At 41.3% G+C, this 25,714-nt stretch overlaps 1 protein-coding gene across 1 annotated transcript in view; it reads left to right on the top strand.

Moving 5' to 3' along the window:
* Positions 1 to 25,714, top strand: part of Necab1 (N-terminal EF-hand calcium binding protein 1) — a 167,482-nt gene that overhangs the window by 121,838 nt on the left and 19,930 nt on the right. The window contains exons 6-9 of the mRNA XM_051160563.1: positions 5,213 to 5,349; positions 14,399 to 14,520; positions 18,085 to 18,161; positions 25,052 to 25,105. Of these exons, the coding sequence (XP_051016520.1) occupies positions 5,213 to 5,349; positions 14,399 to 14,520; positions 18,085 to 18,161; positions 25,052 to 25,105 (390 nt within the window). The remainder of the gene's footprint in view (positions 1 to 5,212; positions 5,350 to 14,398; positions 14,521 to 18,084; positions 18,162 to 25,051; positions 25,106 to 25,714) is intronic.

Genomic DNA, 25,714 nt, shown 5'->3' with positions numbered 1-25,714 from the left:
AGACTGTGTCACCGCAGGGGAGCTGCCGCTGAGCTGAGGTGGTGCCTAGGATGGAACTGAGCACGTCACCAAGCCTGCGCCACAGCAGGAGAACTGCAGCTGCTCTGAGTTAGCACCTGTGGTGAAACCAAGTGCTCCGCCCAGCCTGTGTCACCGCAGGGGAGCTGCCGCTGAGCTGAGGTAGTGCCTAGTGTGGAGCTGCAAGCTCAACTGAGCCTGCGCCACAGCAGGGGAGCTGTGGCCACGCTGAGTTAGTGCCCTAGGCAGAATTGCTTGCTGGGCCGGGCCAGTACCCGGGACTCTGGGGCCGAACAGTCCGCCGAGTCCAGTCTGGGTCCAAAGGCTCCACGCGACCCAAATCCTGCCCCGAGTCCCCTCTCCCGCAGCAATTTCCACCAGCCACCACACCAATCGCCTCCACCGGAAGGCTATGAGCTGCAAACCTCAGCCGCCGCTGCTGGTGCCGTTGGTGCTGCTGCCTCTGCCGCTGCCGCTCCGATCAGAGAAAAACCATGCTCCTTCCGTGTGCAGGGGCACGCAGGTCCTCCGCACCCTGGTCCCTCCAAACCGTGGAGCACTCCCGCTGCCGTGATGTTCGGACCTCGGTGTTCCTGGCTCAGAAATCTGTGCAATTCCCTGAATTGTTCACTGGAGCCTCCAAATGCGGTCCACACTGCTCGCCGCCATCTTGGATCCTCCTGTAACTGTTTTTTAAAAAATCCTAATCTCCAAAAGCTTCGTCTCACTTATCATCTTTGTCGGTGTCAAGCTCCCCACATTTCTATCCAATATTCTCGCCCAGCTGGGTTAGAACATTTTATAATGTTATTGCAGACCCACCAGAGACCCATAGAAGAGTGGGTAAGAAATAACACCCACATTGCTATCATAGAGCAATGATAGGAAAACTACAGTTGTCTGATTTTCATTTTCCTTAAATGTCTAACTTTTTGGTCAGCCCTAGACAGGACATCCATACCATTCCCTCCCCCCCTCCCCCAAGGCTCAGGGAACATCATGGAAGAGAGGGCGGAAAGAATATAGGAACCAGGGAATAGGCATGATTCATGTCAACTCCATGGACCTGCACAAGACTTAGCCTATCAACATTCCAGCCTAGTGATGGAGGAGCATAAAATGTTCCATCTCTAGTCGAACAGATATTGGCAATTCATGTATGATAGAGCCCGGGAGCACCATGCTTGTTCGGAGGGTGTAGCCACTGGGAAGTTGCCGTGATCCAGTAATTGCCCCACACCTATACACACGCAAGCAAACTCATTAAGCTCATTGGAGTTTTTAAAGACATGAAATTAGAAGGGGGGATATGTTGGTGCAAATGGGGCATATAAGAGAAGGAAATGGTAAGGGGTAAATTGTTGAAAATACATCATGTGTGTAGTTTTGAAGTATCTAGCTTTATTGGGGTCTTTATGTATAGAAAAACAACATCAACATAATAAACAGTTAGGGTAGACATTTACCTCCAAAACAAAACACTTAAATACTAAATGAACATTTACCTTAATCATATATATTTGGCATTCCCTGTGTCTAAGATAATAAAGTCAAAAAGAAAGAAAGAAAGAAAGAAAGAAAGAAAGAAAGAAAGAAAAAGCAATGACTTGAGTATTGACATTAGCTAATTGAAAAAAAAAAAAAGGCTTCTTTTAGCTCTGACATGACAATGACAAATATTTAGCATTTAGATGAAAAACAACATAAGGCAGACACTGTGGCCATTGCTCCCTGGGTGTATTGGTTCTCCTCTGTTCGGTGCTGTCTGCAAATGTGTACAAATTTGCCATCCTGTTCAGGATTAGTCATAGTTTATGCAGAGATGCGGATGAGCTGGCATAATCTCTGACTATGCAATTGTGTCTTGTGTTCATTTTAATAAATTTTATTTTTAAAATATGTGTTGGTAAAATTGGGAACAACTGCAGGGTGAGAATCAAACACAGCCTTTATTCCATGAGCAAGCTTTTCAGCTCAGTGGAATGCTTCCTTGATTGTATTTAAAAAAAAAAAAAATACGGAGAAATAATTCTGTGAAGTTTTGTCTGCAAAACTTAGTAACCTCTGAGATCAAATGGGGTATTTTGTGAATTTTACTTGATTCAAATTATTCCAAGTTCTTATATATATTATATGCTTATTTTCTTAAGGAGAGTTTAAGGACAGTTTTGAATTCTTAAGAAAGGCTACAGGATTAATGGATTTAAAAAAAATGTTCCTGGGTGAAATGGGCTTTTTTAAAGAATGGTGATTGAAATTTTGCTAAATAAAATTTTCTATCATGTTATTCTGTGGACAGGAAAAAATGAGGTAATTTTTATCGGGCCTCCAGTAAATACTTTATAATTTAGAATTGATAGAAGCACAGAATATTTTCAATTTGTAATAACATAGCCTGATATGCAAGTGAGAAAAGTAAGGTCCCCAAAGAATAAATAAATAGTTTCATTTGTTTGGCTTTGCCACCATCCCAGCTAATTCCCCAGAATATCCTGACTCATGGCAGGAACTCATCGTCTTAATTTTGCTTTTGTATTTTTCACTAAATACATCATTTTGTTTAGGGACAAAGACAAATAAACCCTTCTATGGATGAACTAAACTATACCCTTCTCACCCAAATTAGTTACTACTGTGTCACTGTGACCCGACTACCTGACAAAGACCGTCTAAAAGGGAAAGACTAATTTTGACTCATGACAGAGTAGGTGAAACACAGCTGAGAAGCAAGTCCATGGCACTGTGAGCTTGCAGCAGACACTTCGCATCATAGCGAATCAAGAATCAGGTAGTGGCCGGAACCAGGAACCGGATGTAACCATCAGAGCTCATCACTAGTGGCTTGCTTCCTCTGGCTCTGACTCAGCCCTCATCTTCCATAGATAGTACAACCTCCTAAAGTTAACTCCACCAACTGGTAAGCAGGCGTTCAAAACGTGTCTATGAGGAACACTGAGATTCAAAGCATAGCAGCACTCAAGATGCTAAAAATTCAGATTTAGCTGGTTCCTAGTAACTTGAAACGGAGATTCTGTTGCCGTTCATTCTCTCTAACCTGGCCCCCTCCTCCTCCTCCTCCTCCTCCTCCTCCTCCTCCTCCTCCTCCTCCTCCTCCTCTTCCTCCTCCTCCTCCTCCTTCTCTTTATTCTTCTCGCACATATTACATCCTGACTGCAGTTTCCTCTCTTTTCTTTCCTTCCAGTCCCTCTCCCATCTCCCCCTTTCCCATCCACTTCTCCTCTGTTTGCTCAGAAAAGAGCAGAGCTACCAGGAATAGCAACCAAACATGGCATATCAAATTGCAGTAAGACTAGGCACAAACCCCTCAGATCAAGGCTAGACGAGGGAAGGCAATCCAGTAGGCGAAAAGGAGTCTCAAAAAACAGGCAAAACAGTCAGAGACACCCCCACTCCAACTGTGAGGAGTCCCACAAGAACACCAAGCTACACAAGCAAAATGTATGTGCCAACAACCTAGCTCAGACCCATGCAGGGTTGGAGATTGGTAGGTTCAATCTATGTGAGCTCCTATGAGCCTTGCTTAATTAATTCAGTGGGCAATTTTCTTGAGGTGTCCTTGATCCACTGGGCTCCTACAATCCTTTCTGCCCCTTTTCTGCCGAATTCCCCGAGCTCTGCCTAATGTTTGATTGTGGGTCTCTGCACCTGTTCCCATCAGTTGCTTGACAAAGCCTATCTGATGATGATTATGCTAGGTTCCTGTCCACTAATACAGATATCAGGGTGGATTGGTAACACTTGAGGGCTTCCTCTTCTCTGAGAGGAGGGAGATAGGAGGACTGGTGGGGAGGGCATGAGAGTAGGGCTAAGAGGAGAGGAAGGAGGGGGGCTAGGATAAGATGTAAAGTGATTAAATAAATAAAGGAAAGTTTTTTTTTAATATATAGCAGAATATCATTACGGATCATTTCACAGACTTTTGTTTTGTTTTGTTTTGTTTTTATATTTGGCTCTACATTTCATCTCTGGGTTCTCCTGCCTCTGGTTCCTGGCCCTCTAGGCAGTTTCAGGCATGGACTGCCTCTCCTGGCATGATTCTCAAGCTGGGCAGTTACTGGTTGGCCACTCCCACAATCTCTGTGCCATCTTTACCCCAGACATTTTGCATGCAGGATAAATTGTTGGTTGAAGGTATTGTCCCTGGGTTGGTGCCCCAGTGCCTCCACTGGAAGCCTTGCCTGATTACAGGAGATGGACAGTTCAGGCTCTGTATCCCCTATTTCTAGAGACATAGCTATAACCTGGTTTTCTTCCTTGGTTCTCCCTGAGACATTACAGGGTGGCAACTAGAACCTTCTAGAGCAATGGTTCTCAACCTCTGAGTCACAACCCCTTCAGAGGTCAAATAACCTTTTCATGGGGTCATCTCAGATTATTGGAAATATCATTTAGTTACATTATGATTTGTAACAGTAGCAAAATAACAGTTATGAAGTAGCAATAAAAATAATTTTACGGTTGGGGTCACCACAGCATAAGGAAGTGTATTAAAAGGTCGCAACAGAGGAAGGCTGAAAACCTCTGATCTAGAGTTCGCCGGCCTGCCCTGAGGAGCTGTGCAAGTGGTGCTGCTAGGCCCACATCAGCCAATGGCTGGTGGAATACATGGAACTTTTGTGGTAGACATTAGCTGCAGTCTTTAGCATCCCTGAGCAGAACATGAACAGATTGAGAAAACTCTCTAAATATTCGAAGCCTAGCATTTTCCAGATTTTAAAATAACTACACCTAATTTCTCTGCCTTCTCTGGAATACAGATGAAGCATGATAAATGTAGCAAGAATGAATTATTGCATTTGTGGAAATATGACTATATTTTGTGAGTGTGAAGGAAAAATGCATGATGCTGTGGTCGTTATTTTAATGAAACATAACAAAGTGAGTCAGCTGCATTTTTCTCCAAATATCTATTACTTCATAGTGCTAAGTTTTGTTCTTTTTGCCAAACTTGAGGAAGGTGCAATGAGAAGTCATATAGTCTAATCAGTTTTTAAATTCAGCCTCTGGCAGGTGGACACAGTCCTACCACAGACTTCTAGGACCACACCCCTTTTCTCTCCAGTTTTGTTTCTGGGATTAGTCTAAGACCAAGGGATACTCGGGGGAAAAAAAATCTTTTCCTGGATATTTGTCTCTAGGACACTTCTAATTACAATTGTTTTGTAACCCATAGGACTACCAAGAAGCCTCCAACTTGGAACAATTTGTCACTCGATTTTTGTTGAAGGAGACCCTGAATCAGTTGCAGTCTCTCCAGAACTCTCTGGAGTGTGCCATGGAAACTACTGAGGAGCAAACACGTCAAGAAAGGCAACTAATGTTTTCTGTCTCTCTGAGGATGCTGTACTTATGGGAAGGGGTTGAGGGGTTATTCTGATTATTCTAGAGAAAGCTAATTTCATGAATTAATCAATTTTAAAGAATGCCAAGGACCCCTCTAGGCTATTTGCTTAGGGAAAAAAGCTCACCTTTTATTATGTAGTCTGTCATTTATTCAACAAATGTGAATTTAGAATTTAGGACATAGAGAAGAATTTAAAAGACAAAACAGATGATATTAATATATGTTTAAGAAGATATTATTCCTTAAGCAGATAAAACCGATAAAGATAAAACATGTATACTAAAACTAAACTGCAAGGTGCAGCAAGATAAATACAGAGGAAGGGAAATGACTTGTCAATGGGTTTCTGAAGAGTGAAATATTAAATATGGAAGAATGGAATTTAAGTCCATGGCCAGGTCTTCTAAATTAGAATAATTTGAAAATGTGGTTATGTTCAAATGACCCTGGCTATGTTGGAAAGATTGTGTCATTAATTACAAGCCAAAATATTTTTAAATGGAGACAAGTGAGTGATGAGAGAGATTGAAAAACTAGTACTACCAGTTAACAACATGATTGAGGTGGGAATGCCTAAGAGAAGCCTGTCCTATAGGCGGGTGCAATGACATCCATTTGGTACGTTACTCAATTGACATTGGGCCTCGCAAGATGAACAAGGACAAAATTCTTGCTCCTCTGACATGCATTGGTAAATATGTCACTTTAAGCCCCTAGACATGCCTTATATGACATTTGCGTCTTGAGACCATGCAGTACGGTTTTTGAATGGTGGTAGTAATTTATTCTATAAGATCAGTTTTTCTAAACAAGACATCTCTGTAACATTATGTAATTTTCATCCATGTGTACAGTGTCAGATGCATGGTCACTGCCAAAGTCCAACAAAAGAAAGCTTGTCATTTCAGAATACAGTGAGGCTGTCTGTGCAGATGATGGATTTGGGCGTGCGGCAGGTGACTGTTGGCATGCATCCTTCAAGGGATCTGTGCACCCTTCTTCACACTCACCCGTTCTTTTCACCGTGTTGAGTGATCCCATACCAAATAGCGAGGTATAGAGAATCACCTCAGTCTGAGACCATAAGTGAATGTCCTGAAGCAGAAGTGAAATTGATTTCATGCTCTTGGTAAGGCAATAATGGTCCTTATTATTTCTTTGGTTTAGATCGTGTGGACCGAATTCTTTCCTTTTAGAATCATCATTTGCCACCTGAGAAGAGACTTAGAAAAGAGTCAGCATGCCTCCCCACCTCCATTCTTAGGGTTCTCTTTTTCCCCTCTATAGTTATTGCCTACAAGCGTATGCCACACCCAGCACCACGCACATAGCAAATGTTTAATGAACAATCTTCTTCTTTTCTTTTCTTTTCTTTTTTTTTTTTTTTTTTTTTTTTTTTTTTTTTTGCATTAGGCTTGCTTTAAACTTGTGCTTGCAACCAGAAGTTACATAACAGCTGTGTTTAATGAGAAGAAACAAAATAATACAGAGTTTAAGAATCAAAGAAGACAGCAGAGGATTAATGAGCCTTTTACCTCTAGATTTATAGCCCCAAACTGATTGAATAATGGGAATTATTGCACGTTTCTTGTCAATGTGGACAACGCTGTGACATGGAATTTGGCTGAAGCCTCCAGGGATGCCCAGGTTCCACCCCTTCCTGAGATACTCTCAGGAGTCTCTGAATAAATTACTTTTTTAATGGGTAGAAAAAAGTACACTACTGTGGGTTAATGCCTATTATATACATTATGAAATTTCGAAAGGAAGCGTTCTTTAGCCTCCTAACCCAGAGGGCTGTGTCTCCTTTCCTAATGCTACACTTTCCTATCTGCTGCCACCAAAGGCCAACAGGAGCAGAGGCTCCAGGACCAGTGACAGAGTGACAGTAAGATGAAGCTGTCCTGTCCCAGCATATCAATCAAACCAGCCTTGGAAAAGCTTCCTAGGCTGAGAATCCTTGAACTGGATCTTTAGGAGGACTTTGAGAGTCAAGACTATATTCTTTATTGGGAGAGTGGGTCCCAGCCTACCCCATGTTGGATGCTGTCATCTGGCCAGCTTTTCCACCCTTTTCTGTCACTCCACAATTTATCTATAATATCCATGTCCCCTACCGAGTCCTCTAGTTGTGCCTTGTGTTGCCACTTAATGAACTCAGACTTGAACTTATTTATCTTCTCCATTAGTTTTTGCATGTCTACATGCCAGGGGCTTTGCATTGCCCCCCTCTACATGTTAAAAAGGTGGAATTGAATGAATGGGAGTGAACCCCACAGAAGAGCAGCACATTAGGGACAGTGAGCAGGCCAATCCATCTGCTCTCTGGAAGATCTTCAATGCCAGACAGATGCACTGGAAGTTAATTCTATCATAGGCGCTGTTAGTGGATATAAAAGAACGATCTAATAAAAACCGAAGATTATAGAAAGTTAGTGTAACAACTATATATATAGTACATATTTGCATGAGAAAAGAGCAGAGTGAAGAGAAGGCAAATCAGGATTTACGAAACTCTTGTTTTTAATATCACAAAGGAGGATTCCATGATACCCTACAGTCAAGACTTGTAAGATGAAGGTTTCATTAAAATTCTCAGGGTCACAATAATTTACTTCCCCTTCAGCATCAATATGGCTTTACAGTGTAATATTTATGAAACCAAGGGATACAGACTTTTGAGAAGGATGAACTCTAGAGACAACATCTATGCCTTCTAGAAGCCCCAGGCAGAATCACACAACATCGTTCAACCTGCAATAATGAATCAGACATGCTGGGTTAGGCATAATGTCTGTGCTTATTCATGTGAAAACAGCAATTTCAGAGAAAGGGTATGCACAGCTGGCATGTCACAGAGGTGAGATCCTCAGATGGCATTTCATACCATCTTTGTATCTGCTCTGGCAAACTGGCTAAGTAGGAGCCACTTTAATTCCCTGTCTTTTGAAAGAACCTAATAGCCAGTGGCAAGACTAATCATTGTGTGATGTGCAAGCTTCCCTCAAGAGGACCCCTGTCCTATTGCATAAATCCTCCTCCTCACAAGCCACATCTCCTGAATACAGTTCAATTATGTGTGGATTTTCTTTGTAAAATGGAATCTCGAAGTTTGGTCTGTTTTCCAAGTTTCTTCTATGGGCAGAAATACAAATGAGTCCCTTTGGGCTTGGAAGTCATTTTTTGCCTTTTGATAGTTGCCTATTACAGAAGAAAGAAACGGCTTTAATTTCACCCACAAGTGATTATAAATCCTCCTACGGCTTATGACATCCTCGCTGGGTCAAAGAACTGCAGCACTGATTGCCTGTGTCACCAGAGCATGAGGCTTCTGCTGTGGGAAAATCCATAGGGAAAATTAAATATTGGAGACTAGATATATGTAAATGTTTCTGTTGCTGTTCTCTGCCTAAACTTTCAAAATTAGCCTGAAAGATGCCTGGATAAAAGAGTCATGAACACATGAACAGTAAAGGGAAGAAAACCCCCACCACAACCACAACCACAACCACAAAACTAGGCACTTGAAGTCTAAAAAGAAGGATATGGAGGATTTAAAATCCCTGGGAAAGCAGCTCACATGGACTATTTGAGAGGATGATGTGCACAGTGAGCACAGAGAGCCTTGGGATGCAGAAGATGCCATGCGGAGCGGACCGGGAGGTGAAAGTGAGACAAAAGTATTATGAAAATCCCCACCAGCTATTCATAGTGATTGTTTCTTCCCAGTCTGGAGAACCCTAGAGAAAAACAAGTGTAAACCAAGTACAACAGGGGGTTGGACACAAAGCTGAAGATGAGACACTAAGTGATGGCCTTCATCTAAAATCCTCTTGGTATCCTGTGTTTCCAGATCATGACATCAGGGCTTAGGGTGTTCTGTTAGGGCACACTTCAGTGGAAGATCTGATTAATCTAAGAGAAAGTTATAGTCATACCTGCAAATAGGCTTAAAGACTCTGATTGGCTCATAGTAAAACACAGTGAATTACTAGACTGCAACTATGTAGCTCCTCTGCATCGAGGACTGCAGGATGCTGTGAACATTACAAAGGACAGGGTCTTGCCAATAGGTTAAGGCTAGATTTTACTCCCCAGCTATGTACCTCTGAAAGGACTGGTTAGGAAAGCTTGGGAGAAGGGGTCCCCTCATCTTTCCTCCTCTACCAATTACTGAGCAACAACAACATCAAAAAAAGCCATGCACACATTTTCCAATACCTGATAAGAAATAGATACAAAGACTGTCTGCTTCCTCATCTAGCAGGCCTGCATCTTCACGCCTTCATTTTTGATGAGGGTACTCATCCCATGACTCACACCTAAAGAAAAGCTGTCAGTAATTTAGAAGTACTCACCCCTGTGCACACGTCAAAGATATACTCCCCACAACCATCAAGCCACTGTCTTGTCAAGCCATTTATGTGACTTTAATAAGCACAGTAACCTTGCTGACTGCACCGAGGCCTATCAGTAACTTGTATATTGCATGATGTCTTCTATTTGAGTTTGACATGTAGGATCCCTTTTGATTTCATGGCAATTGACAGTCATAATGGCTCAGATAATTTGAAACTAACAACTTTGCTATGTAGAAGGAAATATGGTGTTGTGTTCAGTAAATGTTTGAAAAAAAAAAAAAGACCCCGATTGGAAGATGTGACTTGGTTAACACCAATGCATTCAAGAATCCCAGCCTGCCTTGTCAGTCCTCTCTCTGGAATGTAGAGGGAGAAGTGGAGCAACAGCAAGAGCAAAACAAACACAAAACAAAACCAGAAAAAACAGAAACTTTTGTGGGCATAACAAGCTATCTTCACAGCTGCACATTTCTGGGGGTTGGGGTTATCGGTAACTTGCATTTTAGGAGCTTGAGTCAGAGATAAAGGGGTATTAGGCACTAAGATGGATCCCTAGAACAAAATGTAGTTTCTTTATCCAGCACAAAACAATTCAGAGAGCAGAAAAAATTCAAAAGAATCGGAACTATCAAAAGGAAAAGATGTTTCTGAAGGCAGAAAAATCCTCAGCTGACAACAGGGCTCTGTCTCATTCATCCAAACTTGTGATTGTAAAGGTGAAATTCTTTGTGAAATATTTTAATATAAAATCTCTACAAAGTAACAAGAATATATATATATATATAATGAGAAAACTAGAGAGTAAGTTGAAAACGTCTTGTGTTTGTGAAGTAGAAATTCTAGAAAAGAAACAAGGGAGAATAATTATCAAAAGAATAATCAATAAAAGCTTTCAGAACAGAAGTAATAGTTATCAGCCTGGTAGATTCGACCAAGAACTCATTGTAATGGTTTGAAAACAAATCTGACACTAAGGATTGCAACTGTGACAGTTCTGACTATTACAAAGCTATGGCCAGACATTGTAAAGGAGGAGAAGCCAGGACATCAGGAAAGGACAAAGGAGTCTACTCTGGGAATTGGAATGCAGAGGTTTCCCTCGCTTGCTTACTCTTATTCTCTCTCATTCTATCTGTCTCTATCTCTGTCTCTGTCTCCATCTCTATCTCTGTGTCTCTGTCTCTGTCTCTCTCTCTCTCTCTCTCTCAATACAATCAAACAAAACTAAGACTTTGCAATAAGACAAAACAAACAAATAAAAGGAACAGTACCTAAGAAAAGGCACAAGAAAAATAGACCATTCGTTTGCACACTCAGGAATCCCATAAACACACTAAGCTAGAAGCCATAATATATATGCAGAGCACCTGATTCTGACCCATGCACAACCTGTTCATGCTGCCCCAGTCTCTGTGAGTTCATATGAGATTTGCTCATGTTGATTTAGAGGGTTTTTGTTTCCGTGGTGTCCTCCATCCCCTCTGGTTCTTAAACTTTCTGCCTCCTCTTATCCAGGGTTCCCTGAGACTTGAGGGAAGGGATTTGATGGAGACATTCCTTCTAGGGCTGAATGTTCAAAGATTTCTCAATCTCTGCATAAGATCTGGCTGTGGGTCTCTGCATTTGCTCCCATCCGATGGAGGAGGGAGCTTCTAGTGATGGCAACAAGGCACTGATCTATGAGAATAGTTGAGTGTCATTAGAAGTCATTTTATCTATTTTTTAAAGAACAGTCATATTTGGTTTTACCTTAGGTCCCTGGAATATCTGGCCTTGGGTTCTTGGTCACCCAAGCAGTATCAGGAATAGTTTCCATCTCATAGAGTGGGCCTTCAGTCATTCAGATATTAGTTGGGTAGTCCCAAAAGCTCACCATTGCCCTAGCATATCTTGTAGTCAGGACACTATTATAAATCAAATGATTTGTGACTGGGTTTAGTATTTCTCTTTTGGTAGAGTACAGAGTATCTTTCTGTACCAAAGACACTAGGACATGCAGGAAAGGTCTCTGTGTTGACATCATCTTGATCTCTCTATGCTTAATGAGTTGTCTAGGTGTTGTCTTTAACAATGGGGCCTTGCCATCTTGCCATCACATTGTGGAAAGCAACCTATAGTTTTTGGCAACTGCCTGGGTTGTTTGGACATTTGCATGGGAGCTTTTTGACCAACAACTCAATTAGACACAACCCAGTCCCAATATTGGAAGCTACATTTGGTGACAAGAGATATCTAGATGGTGCGATGTCATCCCCCATTATTTGGCAAAATTATTTAGATTTGGTTTATATATGTGTATATTTTAGGAAGTTTCTACGGTTTTAGGTATCTATACTACCCCTCAAGTAGTCCTTCATTTTAGGTGTCTCATTCCGAATTCTCTGTCTCATCACTCCCTCCACCCCACTCTCACTCCCCGTTCCCACTGGATATTCCCATTCCAGCAACCCCATCCATCCACAACTATCTATTCTATTATTATGTCAAAGGGAGATATATCTGCCCACAACCCCAAGTTCCTTACTCTATACCGCTATTGTTCTATGTATTGTAGAATGGTTAGCATTGAGTTAGTAGTTAATGTCCACATATAAGCAAATGTATACCATATTTGTCTTTCTAGGTCTGAATTATTCATTTAGAATTATTTTGTTTTCTAGTTCCATCCATTTGCCTGGAAATTCCATGATTTCATTTTTTAACAGCTGAGTTGATGGGTAAATGTACCACATTTTCTTTATAAAGCAGCAGTGAACATAGTTAAGCAGGTGTCTCTGTGGTAGGATGAATCATCCTTTGGGTATCTTCCCAAAATTGGTACAATTGGGTCTTGAGGGAGATTGGTTCCCATTTTACCGGTGAACTACCACAGAAATTTCCATAGTGTCTGTACAAGTTTGCACTCCCACTAGCAATAAATAAGTGTTCCCTTTGCTCCACATTCTTGCCAGCATGCCATTTGTTTTATTGATCTTAGTCATTCTGACTGGTGTAAGACGAAATATCAAAGTAGTTTTGATTTGTATTTCTCTGTTGGTAAGGCTGTTGAACATTTATTTCCTTAAGTGTTTCTTGGCCGTTTGAGACTGCTCTTTTGAGAATTCTCTGTTTAGATTTGTGCCTCATTTTCAACTGGATTATTTGGGTGGTTGGTATCTAGTTTCTAGAGTTCTTTATATATTTTAAATATTAGTTCTCTATCAGATGTGTAGTTAGTAAACATCTTTTCCCATTCTGTAGGCTGCTCCTTTGTCTGAATGACAGTGTCCTTTGCCTTACAGAAACCTTTTAGTTTCATGAGGTCTCATTATTAATTATTAATTTTAGTACCTGTGCTAAGAGTGTTCTCTTCTGAAAGCCTTTTCCTGTGCCAATGAGTTCAAGGCTATACCTCACTTTCTCTTCTTTCAGGGTCAGTATATCTGGTTTTATGCTGAAGCATTTGACCCATTTGGAGATGAGTTTTTTCTAGAAGCTAAGTATGGGATCTCTCTGGATTCTTCTATATACAGCCATTTAGTTTGAATAATTCCATATTACTAGAGCTAAGAATTCAAGTACTGTATTGAGTAGGTATAGAGTAGAAAACCTTATCTTGCTCCGATTTTAGTGGTATTGCTTCGTATTTTTCTCCATTTAAGTTCATCTTGGCTACGGGCCTACTGTAAACTGTTGAGGCTTTATCCCTTGATTTTATCTCTTGGACTTTTATCATGAAGGGGTGTTCGATTTTTGTCAAAGGCCTTTTCTGCATCTAATGAAGTGATCACGTCATTTTTGTGTTTCTGTTTGGTTATATGGCAGATTATATTCATCAACTTGCTTTTCTTGACCCATACCTGCATCTCTGGGAAGAAACCCACTTGATCATGGTAGATATTTTTAACGTGTTCTTGGATTCAATTTGCAAGTACGTTGTTGCAATTTTTCATCTGTGTTCTAAAGGAAATTTGGTCTATAATTCTCCTTTTTTTCTTAGGTTCTAATGTGGTTTGGATACCAGTAACTGTGTGATCTCAAAAAACTCTATGCAAAAATCATCTGGCCCTGTTCCCCCTTTTTTCATTGGGAGACTTTTAATTACTGTTTCTATTTCACTAGCATTTATTGGTCTGTTCACTTGGGCTAAATTTTAATAATAATGAAAGCCCAGAACATTCTCATCCTTGCATTTGAAAATTGTAGTAACCTCTGGTGCCCCATATTTGATGACCTCCCCCAGGTGGGGATCCTTGGTGGCACTCAAAGAAAGAATAAGCAGGCTACCAAGATGAGACTTGAGAGCCTATGACCATATAGTGGAGGAGGAGGCCCCCCTCAGTCTTAGACCTAGGGAAGGGGAATAGGGTGAAAAAGGGAGGGAGGGAAGAACAGTAGGATACAAGTGATGGGATAACAATTTAGTTGTAATCTGAATAAATTAATTTTTAATGTAAAAAAAAAAGAATGAAAGAAAAAAAAAGAATGAAAGAAAAAAAAAAGAAAATTGTAGTAACAATCATCTTGGGTCTCCAGAGCATGTTTGCATGCAGTATTTCTCTTGTGTCTCCATTAAATATCCCAGAAAGCCCTGGGGTTGATATTTTAGGATCTCATCTTAGGAGCAACATACTGAAACTCTGACAGTAAAGTTTAATATTGGCTCTCACTTCAGGCAAGGGCCAACCAAGCCAGAAGTCCTGTCCATTCAATGGCCTGGGAAGCGATCCAACCGCCGAGTCCAGAGACACAACAGCTTCTCTCCCAACAGCCCACAGTTCAATGCCAGCAGCCCAGGTAAGACAGACTTCGGTGTTCTTCCTCATCGTGTGGATAAATAAAAAACAACAGCCTGGAATGCCTTCCTTTTACCAAATGCATATGACACTGAAAAGGGGCGGAGTATTAATTAGGAAGTGAGGGGGTGATCCTCCTGCCAGTCCCATCAGATCAGGTGCCTGCCTAGTCCACAGGGGTATTGACACAGAAGAAAGAACTCGAGCAGCTGATTCCCAAGACACTTGCACTGTAGCATGCCCAAGTTCTGATCTTGTTCCTCTGCGCCATAGCTTCTCCCTCTCCAGGTCCTCTGAAAAATGTATCATAAACTTATCTAGGAACATTTTAGGATTAGCCATAGCTGGGACTTCTGAAGCCTGTGACGTAATGAAATGTTTACTGGGCTAATTCTGACTGGTAATGGTTTAAGTATTACATATTAACTAACATACTTGCTGTAAAATCATTCTGATTATGCAAATTCATGTTTGCCAAATATCCAAGTAATTATCGTAAACATAAATGTATGAAAACATATTTGCATTTGAACATAACATTTTAACACAAATATTTCAATATCACACTGACTATGATTGGAAGATGTCAAAGTACACTGTTGAACAGTCTATTCTATCTCACATCCTTACACAATGGATATGTGTTATCACATTCTTCCAGGTCACCCAGAAAAAAAAGGCAATGCCCAGAATATAAAATTATTTGTCTATGATCATATGGAGTATTATTCCATTTTTATTAGCAAAGAAACCCAAAATCTCAATAGTTACAGCTACAAATATTTGTTTTACTCCCTCATGAATGTGATTGGTGGAGGTTTAGGTAGTGTCAGCCAGATGTGCTTACAGACTACAGACTGAGTTCTCTGGCCTTGGCAGAGATTCATCTAGAATAAGTAACACACGGAGCATTTTTGCCTTCTGGTAGGTGTCAGAAGCACAAGCAGCCACGCCAAAAATATATAGGTAGATTTAAACTACAATGTTAGTCTTGCCCCCTAACTTCCCATTCACCAAATAGGTCACATGTCAAGCCCACTAATCATGGAGAAGGAAATTATGCCCTTCCTTGTAACAAGAGGTGTACAAAGTTGGCCCCCGCAGGGATTGCACAAGCACTGTGCAGAAGGAAAGAGCAAGGAATCAGCAAGCAAATTACAGACTGGCTCGAAAATGGCAGTGCTGGGTTTACAAGGCCAATCATAGATTATATGATTTCCATTTTAACCGTTTAGAAAACACAGAGCCAGTGAGCTGGCTCCATGAGTAAGTGAGCTTGCTGCCTGATGCTCAGCTCTTCGTCCCCAGCACCCACATGGTAGGAAGTCAAACCCCACAGCTGAACCAACTCCCATAGTTTGTCAGCAGACTTTTACACACATGCCTTGGCATGCATGAATTTCTCCTCCATGCAAGCATGCACATGCTGGAATGCACACATACTTACACACATATACTAGATAGATAGATAGATAGATAGATAGATAGATAAATGTTATATAGAGAGGTAGGTAGGTAGATACATAGATAGATAGATATAGATGATATATTTGACGCAATTTTTAAGGAAAAAATATAGAAATTAGTTACTGTCATGCTATCCTGAGTGTATCAATCACTTTTAATCTTAGAAGCTAAGAAGAGTGAGGCCTGGTTAGTGCTTAGATGGGAAGGCATAGTTGAAACCACAGTTCCCAGGGACTTTGATTTTCCTTGAATCCTTATAGGCAACAACCCAGCTTGGAAGTATACTACCTAATTTGTGAATTTAAAAGTAAGCCTACTGGTTTTTGCATTTAAGGTATTTTCTTTAAACTCTCATTTCTGATACCACTTTTTGGGTGTAGTGCTAATATTTATATTTGTTTTTATTTAATAATTTCTTGGTGCATTTCTCCCTCAAAAAAGACAGGTACAGAGTACATTTTGATACAAATAATTACGCTTTACTTTTGCAATACTAAATATTAATGGAATTTACTGTGCTGTCTCTATATAGTAACTGTTTATAATTTAAGTCTTGACTCCATTTCTTTCTATGCTAAAATGAGATTTGTAGCTGTGAATTCAATTTTGCCCTCATTTTAAGAAAGATTAACTAAGACAGCTTCAACAAGCACATATGAGACATCTTGAGTGAACTGTCCTCAGCACACAGGAAGCTAGGATGCCCGTTCAAGGTCTCAGACCATAGCGCCTCCTTTTTCATCTTTACATAGAAATAGTTACAATGATAATACTAGCACTGTTTATACAGTGTTTTAAAAGTGGTGTTTTCTGTACAGTCCAGATCTATAACAGCCATATTTTGGATTTTGAGCAAATGAGTTTATCAAGTTAATAACAAGACAAGGTAAACAAGTAAACAGAGAGAGAGAAGACAGAGAGGGACTATTATCAAAACAAGTGCTTCAGACATCCCACAGAAACAGGCTGAGGAAGCCCTATTGAGGCAGCCAGCTGGAGTTCCTCATGGATAGTCCCAGAAGATTACCCCCCTTTGGTGAAGCTTCCAACAAGAACAAATAGCAACACCTAAAGATGACGTCATCAAATTGGGAGTCAAGGCAGTCAAGTGGAGTTCACAATTGAGCTTTCTTTTCATGAATGAGCTTCCCACATCGGAAATTCTGGCTTCTCTTTCTCACTACAGGCACTCTTAAATCATGACAAAAACAACAATAACGCTTGTTGGCAATAGTGTACCTGCTAGCTCCTCTCAGGGGTGTAAAGTATTTACTCTTGAGTTGTTTTTCTGTTCAAGTTCCTCCCTGCTGCAAAGTTAGAGAGTCAGCTCATCCCTAGACAAGGAGCCTTGAAGGATGCTTTGAAACAAACATGCTTGGGGCTGAAATGAGGAGGAAAGGCAATCCTACTTCGAAAGCCACTTGTCAGTGACCTGAAACAGCACATAACAAATGGTACCAGATATGCAGCTGTTCTATATGTACCTGCATAAATACACACATTTATACATATACCCACATTCAGTACATACTACATTCACACATATACATATGAGTATAGTTCATGTGCATAAATACAGAGCAACAGGCTCCAGTTTCCATTCTGTACCTCTAAGCCATGACTAAGGGTCCATGTATCCCCAGGCTAGTCAGTGAGAAGGGCAACACCGGCTACCTTGCTACACTTCTTTTGCATCATGGCTCCATATCAAGGGTCTGATTTTATCTGCTTCTGCCTCTGCCTTACAGGCGAGTTTAGAATCAGTGCTTTCCTTCTTTTTCAAAAGAAAACTCTCATATAGGAGAGTGAAAATGGTTCAGTGAGATCGGTTCTCTTGAGTTTCACAGGCCAGTACAGTAAACAATATTTAAAAAAAAAAAAAAAAAAAAAAACTTGAGTGGAGGAGCTTGTGAAAGAAGCCAGTGACGTGGAGATCTTTGTTGAGTCAGTTACATAGAAATCACTCACGAGCTACATTTTGAGGAATGTGTTTAAAAGTCAGTGACCATACATTCTTCCTTCAGGGTGGAACGATAGATAACTAAGCATTCTACATTGTTAAAAATGTCACATTCTGCCTTTGTGATTTTCTTCCAAGCATTGTTAGAAGAAGACAACCAGTGGATGACGCAGATAAACAGACTCCAGAAATTAATTGATAGACTGGAAAAGAAGGTAAGTACTTCCTTTTTTTCCTCTTTCTTTTGCAAGATCGCCTGACCCAATTTACTTGCTTCCTGGATACCCCTCCATGGCAGCCCCATGCCATGAATAATACTCAACATCTGACTGACTCTGTGAATGTCTGGTGGCGCTACAAGGCCTTGTTTTCTGGTTGGTTGGTTGGTTGATTGGTTGACTCTTAAAATATGAAAGCTTACTTGTAAACTAAGGTCCAGGGCTGAGAATGAACTCTTTACATCATGCTTGAATGATGCTAATCCACCTCATAGAGAGATACAAGTAGGGTCTTGAGAATCTTCTAGGTTAATTAGGGGACAGAGTTATTCTTTGCTCGACTTCTAGAGACTGGCATATTGACAGTTTTAGTGTTAAGCCTGACTAGGAAGAGAATAAGAAGGAATATGGTGAAGACATCCTTAGGGATAAACTGTATGTTCCTAAATAACATATAGTTTTGTTTTGTTTTGCTTTGCTTGAGACAGAGTTTCTCTATGTAGCCCTAGAACTCACTTTGTAGACCAAGCTGGACTCAAACTCCAAGATTCACCTGAGCTTTGTCTGTCTCAGCCTCCCAAGTGCCAGGATGAAAGGCACGCACCACACCACCTGGCATAAATAAAGTCTTTAATAGAGCACTGCAGCTTGCACCAAGTGTCTTAACAGTATATTGTCACTATGCTTGTACAGCTTTAATTGTTAAGGCAGCCTTTGTCAGTCAGGAAGGACACGTGTTTTCTGTGACTTCTGAGCAACAAAGAATGAATGTTTTTGCTTGGCAGAAAACCTGAGTTTTTTAAAAACCCACTTGTATGTGTACAAAAACAAGGAGGCATAGAAGAAGGGTTGCTTGTTTTCAAATGCTTGACAGAACTGAGTTCATGGCTAGTGCTCATTAAGTCCTGACATGTGCCAGAAGATTGGGATCTGCAGACGGTTACCTGAAGGAACGGTCTGCACGGGCTGGGTGCCTGGGAGGATTTTACATTCAGAAAAAATGATGACATCTCAATTAAAATTTTTATTACAAGCCACAAAACTCTTCTTTCCAACTTAATAAAATTGAGATTGTCCTGGGAGGACATGGGGATGTTCATGAAATCAATAGATAACTCTTCGGCATGAATTTGGGAATGCTGGAGAGAAAGAGATTCTAGATGTCTAGCAAGCATTTGCTACAGTCTCTTGGGTTACATCCGCCAGAAGTAATGAGCCCATCTGTTTATGTTGCGCTTATTATTCCATTTCCAGCTGGGAAGGTGGCCTGGGGCTGTTAGGGTCACATGCCAGCTTCTTAGAGAAAGGAAAGGGAGAGTTCTAACAATCCCAGACCACTGTAGTGAAAGGAAAGAAGTCATGGAAACAAAAATGTGTTGACACTAAAGGTGGAATAAATGTTGGCTAGCTAACAAACAAACATTTTACCTGAAGTAAAGTTCTAGTAAATGAAGAAGAAATTAATTGGAGAGGGCAGTGACAGCACAAAAGAGGAACAGCTTAGCTGAGTCTTTCATTTAGGGAAGAAGTGAGGACTCACTTAGATGGCGGCTAAGTCCTGATCATGAGGGCCACTAAGTAACAGACTAAGGGATTTGGATTTGGTATGGAGAACAACCAGACACATTTTTTTTTAATGTTCTCGACCCGCGGGTTCAGTTATTCATGGAGTGGGGAGGAGGGTCGCGACCTGTGAATAAAGAATGGACGAAAGAAAGGCACGAGCCCAGGAAAAACTTTGCTTACCGAGGGCCGTTTATTTTAAGGGGGTATCCAAATTTATAATAAGCTTCTGAAAGGGCGGGGGTGAGAAGGAATGCAGTGGAAAGTTACAAAATCTTCTGGGCCAGGCCCAAGGACAGCAGGTGTGGAGTGGGGCGACTATACAGAAGTCTCGATACACCGAATGTTCTCTTTCTCAAGGTCAGGCTGGATCTTTGTGGTAGCCAGGCAGAATAATTATCTCAAGTATGCAGACAACTGTGGCTTTCAGCCAGCAGGGCCTCTCAGCCACTGGGGCAGGTCAGGCAAGGTCCTATGGCTCCTGACATTTTAACTTATAATTAAAGACATAAGATCTTTTGATAGTCAACCAGGGGGAAAGATACAAATTGTGTTGAATTAAGATCAAAATGGATTAAAACAAGAGAAGACTAGGCTGAGAGCTGAGGAAATCATCTCCATCAATGGTATCAGTTTCAAGTTTGTGTGCCTGAACACAGAGATAGGTCCATCCGAAGTGAGAGAACGGAATGAAAGATTTCCAAGATCAGTAGTGAAATTAACAGCACCACAGGATGGGTGTGGTGGGAATTCACAGGAGAGTCTGAGGATTTGGGCCCATCAGAGTCCTTTCACAGAAACAGGAGAAACATGTAATAGACCATTTTAAGGTTCAATGAAAAAGGAAGCTGGCTTTCTAAATGCATCAATTTCAAAGTACAATAGACAAGGTATCTTTAAGTGCCAGATTTCGGACCAAATATCTAGGGGTATGAGTTAAGGGCCTTGAAACCAGGTGGCCTGGATGAGGCCCAGGCTCCAACAGATAGACCCTTGCTTAATCCTCAATGTCAAACTGTAACTGGATGGCACCACAGCTCACCCAAGCCCCCTCGTTTTGTGATCTCACCCTTTAATTATGCAATACCACTTTCCCTCTGGAACACAGTTCAAATCCCAAGCAGACCATTTCCCTGAGAGCTCATAAAATAAAGCTTTCGCATTTTGTTTGTTTTGGTTTGGTTTTGGCAGGACTAGAATTTATTGTCAGCAATTTTTTTAAAAACAAGCAACCATGTTTTATTGTTAAATTCAACAGATACGTTACTCTAAATATCTTTCTTTCTTTAATTAAATTTTTTTTTAATTCACTTTACATCCTGATCATAGGCCCCTCCCCTTCTCCTCCCGGTACCACCCTCCCTCCCTCGTCGCCCCATCCCCCTCTCCTAGTCCTTAGAAAGGAGGAGTCCTTCCCTGCTACCAACTGACCCCAGCCTATAAAGGCCCCTCAGGACTGCCTGCATCCTCTTGGTCGCCCCACCATGGGGAAGTGAATGAAGTACAGGCAACAGAGTCCATGGCCAAGACAGCCCGTACCTACTGTTTTTTACTAGGGGACCCACATGGAGACTGAGCGGCCTATCAGCTGGGGGCCTAGGTCCTCTCCACCGGCATCAGTTAAATCTATTTATTTATTTAACATCTCAACCTCAGCCCCCTCCCACCTCTCTTCCAGGTCCCAAAGTTCCGCCCTCCCACTCTTTAACCCCTTGCCCCTTCCCTTCTCTTCAGAAGAGGGGACTGGCCGTCAGGTACCAACACACCCTGGCACATCAAGCTGGATCAAAACTAAGGGCATCCTCTTCCACTGAGGCCAGGCAAGGCAGCCCAGCTAGGATAAAGTAATCCAAAGGCAGGCAGAAGAGTCCATAGCAAGCAGAACAGACAGCGGGGGGTGCGGGGAGTGGAGGGGGGGGTCCTGTCTGTAACAAAACTTTAGCTTCTGTCTCTAAAGTGAGTGTTCTCGTCTTTCACCCAAAACCCAAAAAGGGTTCCTGTGTTAAATAAGTTTAGGTTCTTTTAAAGAACAAATAACTCTTTTTGAAGTGGTTTTGAAGCTCCTAGCAAAACTGTCTCTTCTTGGTGTATGAAATATGTACAGGTTTGGGTTTTGTTTTTTTTTTTTTTTTTCCTGGAATGGCTTAAACTTTAGTAATACCTTTCTCCCCTGTTTCAAATCAAAGTATTGTCACATCCTTTTCTTTCCTGGACTTTTGTCTCTCTCCCTTCCTATGAAATGGTTTGAGTGTGAGAGCAGCATCCAAGAGGCTTGCTGAAAGCCTGGGCCTCCAGCTGTGTGGGGCTCAGCATGAGCTGTCTTAACGAGTGCTGGAGCAGCACGGTTCCGTTTTCTTGTATGACTTATTCTGTACTGTGCTGAATTAGGTTTCCAGAGGGAAACTATCCAATTGCCCAACAGTGGCTCAGTGTAAGTCATTTCACTGCTGACCCCCTTGTTTCCTGTGGTTGTTAGCATTAGATTTGATCTCCTTGTTAAAAGAAATCTACCTGAGGCAGAACATAGATTTTTTTCCTATGTATTTATGAAAACCATTCCTAGACTGTAAACTAAACATAATTCTATTCAAGGGGTTGGAGGCTTCTAACAATTGTGATTGTTCTAAGTTTTTCAGGGTTTTGTTCTGTCTTTTGCAGTCTCCATGAGCAACAATGTGGGTGTCCCGAGGTTATAGCTATGCTATCCTTGGATCTCTACAGAATACCTTCAGGGCTGCGGAGATGGCACCAGGTGTAAAGTGTTCACCATGCAAAGCATGGGAACCTCACACCTCAGTTCAAACATGCAGAACCATGTAAAAGCCGGCTGCAGCAGCACCCACCTGCAGTCCCTCTGCTTCTCTGGGGAGATACATGGGAGGAAAAGACTGGAGAGCTCCTGGAAGCTCCCAGACCATCAGCCTGTTGTGTGCAGCAAACACTAAAGAGAGCTTGTCTCAGGAAAGGGGAAAGAGGAAGTCTGGCAGGCAAGGTTGTCTTTGTCACATTCACTGTAGTACACACATGCCTGCATATGCACACACGTGCACACACACACACAAACGCACACAGAAACACACATGCACACACACGCACCACTTTTTAAATAGAATGAAAAAAAAAGGAAAACATGTTTAATTTTAAACAAATCAAAGACAATGCTAAAGATAATGGCTATTCATTCCCCCAGTGTAGCATCAGGTCACCAGAAGAGGAATAACTGAGAATGGCACACTCACGTAATTAAAGCTTTTCTTCTCTTATATCAGATTACCTAGAACTCAACATTGGTAGCAACACACCCAGAGAATGCTAGGTCAAAGCTCTGTCAGGGTTGTACTTGTAATATTGAATTCATAGGGCTTTTTGTTTTATTTTGTTTTACTCTATCACACAGTACAACTCAATATCAGCTTCCCCCTGCCCTCCACCATAACCACTCTCCACATATCCACCTGTCTCCCCCCCTCCAGAAAAAGAAGGCCTCTCAGGGACATGAACTGAACACATAACAACAATATTCAATAAGACCAGGCACAAACGCTCACATCAAGGCTAGGCAAGGCAACCCAGAAGGAGGAAAAGGATCCCAAGAGCAGGCAAAAGAGCCAGAGACACTCCCACTCCTACAGTCAAGAGCCCCCCCAAAACACCAAGCCAACAACCATAAAATACATGCAGAGGACATAGCAAAGGCCCATGCAGGCTCTACTACTGCCTCTTCAGTTTCTGTGAGCCCCCATGAGCCCTGCTTACTTGATTTCATGGTCCATGCTCTCCCAGTGTTCTGGACCTCTCTGGCTCCCACAATTCCTCATCCCTCTCTTCCAAAGGGTTGCCCAAGCTCCGGGAGGAGGGATCCAATGGAGACCTCCACATTGCGAACTCACTCTACCTAATGTTTAGTTCACATTTGTAATCATTGCACAATTTTACCTTTTAGAAAAGCCATGATTTAAGTGAGACCCTCATCCAGCCACTCACTGAATCTGCAATGGCTGCCTACTACGTGCCTAGCAGCATTCTGTCTGGAAAGAACAGTACAGAAAACTTAAAACAGATAAAAGGCAGACAAAAAAATATGTGAGAGAATTAAGAAAGAAAACGAAATCAGATCATGAACTAGAGCCGAAGTCAGCAATGTGGGTGGATGGAGAGGTTACATACCTAAAGTGGTCTGAGAAAGTCTGTGTAAAGGATGCTATATTAAACCTGGGTGTAAAAGGCCAGCTAGAGGAAGGCCGAGGGGGAAGGCAGCAGAAGGGATCCTGAGCCTGAATTCCATGGATGATAAGCAGCTTACCCCGAGTGCTACCCACAGCTGAGCTGGAGCAGCCTGGCTCTGCGGTGACGCGGTTAACACTGTCTCTTTAAGTGGACCTCCACAACTGACAACTGTTTCTTAGCCGGTTGAGGGAACTATTTGATTCCTCACATGGAATATACATATCTAGCCAAGTTATTGAAGGTTTGCTGTGCACATCAGTGTTAACCACTGGTCATCCTCGAAGACCTGAAGGTTTTTATAAAAATCTTTCATTCATGAAGACTGACATTCAAAGATTCTCCACACTTACACTGTGGTATACACATGCCTATACACAAGGTATACACAGGGGCAGGTGGTGTATATAAAATGTTTGAAAAAATCTTTAACAAATATTTTTCAATTCACCAATATTATTAAAAAATAAAAATAAAACTTGTGCTACAACATAAAAAAAAAACATTATTACAATAGACAAATGTCAATAATGAACTCCCAAGGAAAGGAAAGATGTGACAATACTGACAACAAAGGCCATTTGTGTGTTAAGCTACTCCTGCTAACTTTATTCCTCCTATGAATGCATTTTTAGTCTCCCTTTTGCTCTCTGATGGAGTAAACTGCAGTTACTACTTGAATGTATCATAAATAGCTCCTTACAGGTGGTTTTTAATAATGATATAGTATTCCCCTTATTAGAACAGCTTAATTGTTAAGATTTATTTATTTTATGTATGCGCGTGTTCTGTTTTCATGCACACCAGAAGAGGGAAGCCGACTTCATTATAGATGCTTGTGAGCCACCATGTGGCTGCTGGGAATTGAACTCAGGATGTCTGGAAGGAAAGCCAGTGCTCATAACCACTGAGACATCTCCCCAGCCCCAGAACAGCTAATTTTTTTAAAATGAGAATTGGTTCATCTCTTTTCAGTATCAAAGGTTTTGGGCTTGATACTAATCATGAAACAAAGCTAGCATATGGTTTCATGCTGAGTTCTCTGGTTGTGTAACTTGGTATCTTTTTCTTTTCCTTCCATTTACTTCCTCTGACTGAAGGATCTGAAACTGGAGCCCCTGGAAGAAGAAGTAATTGAAGCGAACACTAAAGCTGTGAGTGACTTCCATCTCAAATTTTCAGATGTAGATACTCTAAAGACAAGACTTAACTTCCCTCAAAATCTAGTACCTCAAGGACAGGTGGAAACCTGAGTAATGGATTTCACATTTCACACCTTCTAGATTCACCATGGCAGTTCTTATCATATGTATCATTTCTTACTTTCAATAAGAATAAAATGTTCGTGACATGCAAAGAAGCAGCAAGGTAATCCCATCATTGGAGGTATAGTTACTAACCCTGGGAAGACAGTACATATAGAGATTTTAGAACAATTGCAATTTCAGAAAATTTCCAATTAAGCTTTTTTGCTCATTGTTGAAAGAGCTTAGTCATTTTGCTTGGCTGGTATGGATTTATGGTGACCTAATGCTTACATTAAGCACTCATTGCTTGTGTGAATAAACTTGTCATGTTCAGGGTACCAAATGAAGTTCTTATACACAATGGGACAGTGAGTTATTGCATTATTGAATATGACAAGGATACTATCCAGATGTTATCATAAAGCATTTTATAAATACCACTAGATTGAATGTTGTAAAGGCCTAAGCTGGGGCTAGAGAGATGGTTCAGAGGTTAAGAGCACTGGCTGCTCTTCC

The sequence above is a fragment of the Acomys russatus genome, chromosome 2 (assembly GCF_903995435.1).
Source record: "Acomys russatus chromosome 2, mAcoRus1.1, whole genome shotgun sequence".
In the NCBI taxonomy this organism is placed as follows: domain Eukaryota; kingdom Metazoa; phylum Chordata; class Mammalia; order Rodentia; family Muridae; genus Acomys; species Acomys russatus.
The sequence above is the reverse complement of the archived record's forward strand: the minus strand, read 5'-3'. Positions and strand labels throughout refer to the sequence as shown.